Genomic DNA, 5,000 nt, shown 5'->3' on the forward strand with positions numbered 1-5,000 from the left:
TGTTGTTCTTGTTGTTCTTGTTCTTGTTCTTGTTGTTCTTCTTCTTGTTGTTGTTGTTGTTCTTCTTGTTGTTCTTCTTGTTGTTCTTGTTGTTGTTCTTGTTGTTCTTGTTCTTGTTGTTCTTAAGATTATGATGATGATGATTGTTCTTCTTCTCCATCTCCTTCTCTTTCTTCTTCTTTTCCTTCTGCTAATCGTCATCATGAGTAATAGTAGTAGTAGTATTGTATTGTATTGTATTTCTCTTTTTATCACAACATATTTCTCTGTGTGAAATTCGGGCTGCTCTTCCCAAGGAGAGCGCGTCGCTACACTACAGCGTCACCCATTTTTTTGTATTTTTTCCTGCGTGCAGTTTTATTTGTTTTTCCTATCGAAGTGGATTTTTCTACACAATTTTGCCAGGAACAACCCTTTAGTTGCCGTGGGTTCTTTTACGTGCGCTAATTGCATGCTGCACACGGGACCTCGGTTTATCGTCTCATCCGAATGACTAGCGTCCAGACCACCACTCAAGGTCTAGTGGAGGTGGAGAAAATATCGGCGGCTGAACCGTGATTGGAACCAGCGCGCTCATTTTCTCTCGCTTCCTCCTCGGCGGACGCGTTACCTCTAGGCCATCACTCCACTAGTAGTAGTGTTGGTGATTGTGGTGATGGTGGTGGTAGTAGTAGTACCGTTACCATTATCATTGTAAATATTTCTTCTTCCTCTTTTTTTTTTTAACCATTCTGAATGTGTGCGATATAAAACCCTGTATTTCAGCAAAACATGGGACCAGAAAGTTGTGTAACAACTTGTTTACTGTCCCTTTTCTCTTTTTTTTTGCTAACCCATGGCATCAAAGACTATACTATTCACTCTTATTGAAAATCACCATCACCAGTATCAGTTTCATTTTTATAGTTGGTACGTAGAAGAATTGCACTCTGAACACATTAATTAAGTAATTTCTGTACACTTCAGAGATAATTATGTGTCTTGTAATGTGTATTCTGTTTCATAACACTTAAAGAAGAAAAGAAGTCGAAAACAAAACAGAACAAACAAAAAAAAAACAAAATTACCAGTAGCAGAAATTACAAAAAAAACAAACAACCCCCGCCCACTTAAAACATTAATAATGAATATTTAAATCTCAACGATTATCCAACATAGAAAGGACAAACTCGCGTGCACTGAATACATCATATATTTGAATAGCCCTTTAAGGCATACTTTCAATATTGTTACAAACAGACTTTTATCAAGTTGAGAAACAAATAAGAGTTAACGTGTTTTAGGACAGCCATTTTGTTTAAAGTCCTTTAAATGACAATGCATTCTTGCATTGTGTTCTTCTATTTTACAGTGCAAGGAAATAAATCTTTCAAAAGCTGTAAAGTTGGGTCTGCATTTGTCAAATTTTCATTTATGAATTTTCGTTTTTCAAGAAAAATTCAGAAAGTCCAATACTCTATCAGTGCGTGCATTTTAAACAATGCCAAAATAATAACATGCTTTCAAGTTGTTTGATGTTGTTCCATGTGAAACACTTTTCTCTCAATGACCCTTATGCCGAAAGAGTTTTGAATCTTAGCTTCTCCAGAATTTCATTGATACAGAAATCACAGTACTTATGATTTGCTTATATCATAGTTGTATCATGATTAGTGTTTGCATGAATTTTATTAACTTATTTTTTAATGTATTTATGAATGCTTTTTATGTTTGTTTATTTTATTGTATCTTCTTCTTCTTCTTCTTCTTCTTCTTCTTCTTCTTCTCATCGTTGTCCTTGTTGTTGTTGTTTTGACTGATTTAAACTTCTGATTGAGTGATTATTTGGCTGATTGGTTGGTATTCTTCTTCTTCTTCTTCTTCTTCTTCTTCTTCTTCTTCTTCTTCTTCTTCGTCTTATTATTATTATTATACTTATTCTTGTTCTTGTTCTTGTTTTTGACTTTTTGACTGATCGCAACTTCTGATTGAGTGATTGTTTGGCTGAATGGTTGGTTAACTGATTGATTGATTGATATGCCAATTGATTCATTGGTCGACTGGTTTTCCCCGTCAGCGCTGAACGTGGTCCTGGGCCACGTGGAACAGCTGAGGTCCGAGGTGCACAAGGTCAAGTCTCAGCACCAGGAGTTGCTGCAGCAGGCGGTAAGGGTGGCTCCCTAGGTGCTCGTTGGACGTGACTGGGGTCATGTGTCGTGTCGTGTTGTGTCGTGTCGTGTCGTGTCTGGTTGGGTTGCGATGCGTTGTGTTGTGTTGTGTTGTGTTGTGCCGTGCTGTTTCGCATTGCGTATGCGTTGCGTTGCGTTGCGTTGCATTTATTTATGTATTTATTTATATTTCAGGGGGGAGGGGGAGGAGTAAAGGGGATTGGGGGGGGGGGGGAGGGTTGTAGGGTGGATTCTTCTTCTTCTTCTGCGTTCACTCGTATGCACACAAGTGGGCTTTTACGTATATGACCGTTTTTACCCCGCCATGTAGGCAGCCATACTCCGTTTTCGGGGGTGTGCATGCTGGGTATGTTCTTGTTTCCATAACCCACCGAACGCTGACATGGATTACATGATCTTTAACGTGCGTATTTGATCTTCTGCTTGCATATACACACGAAGGGGGTTCAGGCACTAGCAGGTCTGCACATATGTTGACCTGGGAGATCGTAAAAATCTCCACCCTTTACCCACCAGGCGCCGTCACCGTGATTCGAACCCGGGACCCTCAGATTGACAGTCCAACGCTTTAACCGCTCGGCTATTGCGCCCGTCTGTAGGGTGGATAAGTGGGATGTTTGTTTTCAGTCATTTTCAGTCGTGCCATCACTGCGTTTTTTCCCAGCGTATTCATTTACTTTCTTAATTGTGTGTTTGAACCATTCTTCTACTTGTTGTTGTTGTTGTTGTTCCCCTCCTCCTCTTCTTCTTCCTACTCTTACTCCTCCTCCTCCTTCTACTCGTCTCCTCCTCCTCCTTCCTCATTCTACTCCTCCTCCTCTTCCTCCTCCTCCTCCTCTTCTTCCTCCTCCTACTCCTCTTCCTCCTCCTCTTCTTCTTCTTCTTCTTCCTCCTCCTTCTACTCCTACTCATCCTCCTGCTCCTCCTCATCTTCCTCCTCCTCCTTCTACTCCTCCTCTCCCCCTACTCCTCCTCCTCCTAATCTTCCTCCTCCTCCTACTCCTCTTCCTACTCTTCCTCTTCTTCCTCCTCCTCCTACTTCTCCTCCTTCTCCTCCTACTTCTCCTCCTCCTCTACCTCTCCTCTTTCTACTCTTCCTCTCCCCCTACTCCTCCTCCTCCTCTTCCCTCCTCCTCCTCCTTCCTCCTCCTACTCTTCCTCCTCATCCTTCTACTCCTCATCCTTCTACTCCTCATCTCCCCCTACTCCTCCTCCTCTTCCTCCTCCTCCTCCTCCTTCACCTCCTCCTCCTACTCCTCCTATCCCTCCTATCCCCATACTCCTCCTCCTTCCTCCTCCTCCTCCTTCACCTCCTCCTCCTACTCCTCCTATCCCTCCTATCCCCATACTCCTCCTCCTTCCTCCTCCTCCTACTCCTCCTCCTCCTTCTACTCTTCCTCTTCTTTCCTCCTCCCCCTTCTCCTCTTCCTCCTCCTCCTTCTCCTCCTACTCCTCCTTCTCTTCCTTCTCTTCCTCCTCCTCCTCCTCTTCCTCGACATTTATTCTTCTTCCTCCAGCTGCTGCCTCCTCTGTGAAGTTATCAAACCACGATGTTTTCGCAGGAGACGGGTAACGACGTGGTGTCCCAACGAAGCCGGGAGCTGTCCGGCCACATGTCTGTGGCCCTGCACAAGGCCGTGCACCACCTGACCCACTGCAAGCAGATCTTCGACTCGGCCCTCGCCACGGAGTCCCAGGTGTGAGGCGTCGGTGCGTCGTTACCGCCACCCCTTGCTTCCCTCCCTTCCTTCCTTCCTTCCTTCCTTCCTTTCTTCCTTCCTTCATCCCTTCCTTCCTTCCTTCCTTCCCTCCCTCCTCCTCTCCCTCCTTCCTTTTTTCCTCCTTCCTTCCTCCCCCCCTTCCTCCCTTCCTTCCTTCCTTCCCTCCCTCCCTCCCTCCTTCCTTCATTTTCTCCTTCCGTTCTCCCTTCCTTCCTTCCTTCTCTCCCTTCCTTTCTCCTCTCTCTCCCTCCCCCCTTCCTTCTGTCCCTCTTCTTTTCTTCCTTCCTTCATCCCTTCCTTCTCTCTCTCCACTCTTTCTTCCTTCCCTAACTCCTTTTATTCCTTCCCTCCACCCTTCCGTCTCTCTTCTTTTCTTCCTTCCTTCCTTTCTTTCCCCTCTCCTCCCTTCCTTCCCTCCTAACTTACTTCCTTCCCTTACTCCTTCCTTCCTTTCTTTCCCCTCCTTCCTTCCTCCTTTCTTTTCTTTCTTTCCGCTCCTTCCTTCCTCCTTTCTTTTCTTTCTTTCCTTCCTTCCTCCTTCTTTCATTTCTTTCCCCTCTCCCTCCTTCCTTCCCTCCTATCTTCCTTCTTTCCCTTCTTCCTGGCTTCCTTCCTTCCTTCCCTTCCTCTCTCCTTCCCTCCCCTTTTTCTTCCTTCCATCCCCGCTTCCTTTCCTCTCTCCTTCCTTTCCTCCTTCCTTCCTTCCTTTCTCGCTCCCTCCTTCCTTTTTTCCTTCCTTCCCTCCTCAGCTTTTTCCCTTCCATCCCCAACGTCGTCTGTCGACACATCGCACGGAGGTTAATAAGAATCAACGCTGAGGAAGCTGGTATGGTTTTTTTCTTCCGGGTTGGGAATGAGTGAGTTGTTGGTGGGTGGATGTTCCCACACAACCCTGTCTCTTGACCAACATTCAGAACTGCTAATTCAGAGCGGCAGTAAAGCGTGTGTGATCCAGAGTTGTTGGTTGTTGGGTTTTTTTAGTTGTTTTTTTTCTTGTTATTTTTTGGTGTTTTTTTTTTGTTTTTTGTTTTTTTGAGGAAGTATAGACGCACTGGACTCTCGGCTATTTCAAACTGAATGCCTCCGATATCAAGTTTCAGTCGCACCAAAA

At 44.7% G+C, this 5,000-nt stretch overlaps 1 protein-coding gene across 1 annotated transcript in view; it reads left to right on the forward strand.

Moving 5' to 3' along the window:
- LOC143302082 (uncharacterized) overlaps positions 1-3,944 on the forward strand; it is a 230,855-nt gene extending 226,911 nt beyond the window's left edge. The window contains exons 23-24 of the mRNA XM_076616596.1: positions 2,057-2,145; positions 3,731-3,944. Of these exons, the coding sequence (XP_076472711.1) occupies positions 2,057-2,145; positions 3,731-3,871 (230 nt within the window). The 3' untranslated portion in view covers positions 3,872-3,944. The remainder of the gene's footprint in view (positions 1-2,056; positions 2,146-3,730) is intronic.
- The last annotated feature ends 1,056 nt before the right edge of the window (positions 3,945-5,000 follow it).

The sequence above is a fragment of the Babylonia areolata genome, chromosome 28 (genome assembly GCF_041734735.1).
Source record: "Babylonia areolata isolate BAREFJ2019XMU chromosome 28, ASM4173473v1, whole genome shotgun sequence".
NCBI classification, from domain to species: domain Eukaryota; kingdom Metazoa; phylum Mollusca; class Gastropoda; order Neogastropoda; family Buccinidae; genus Babylonia; species Babylonia areolata.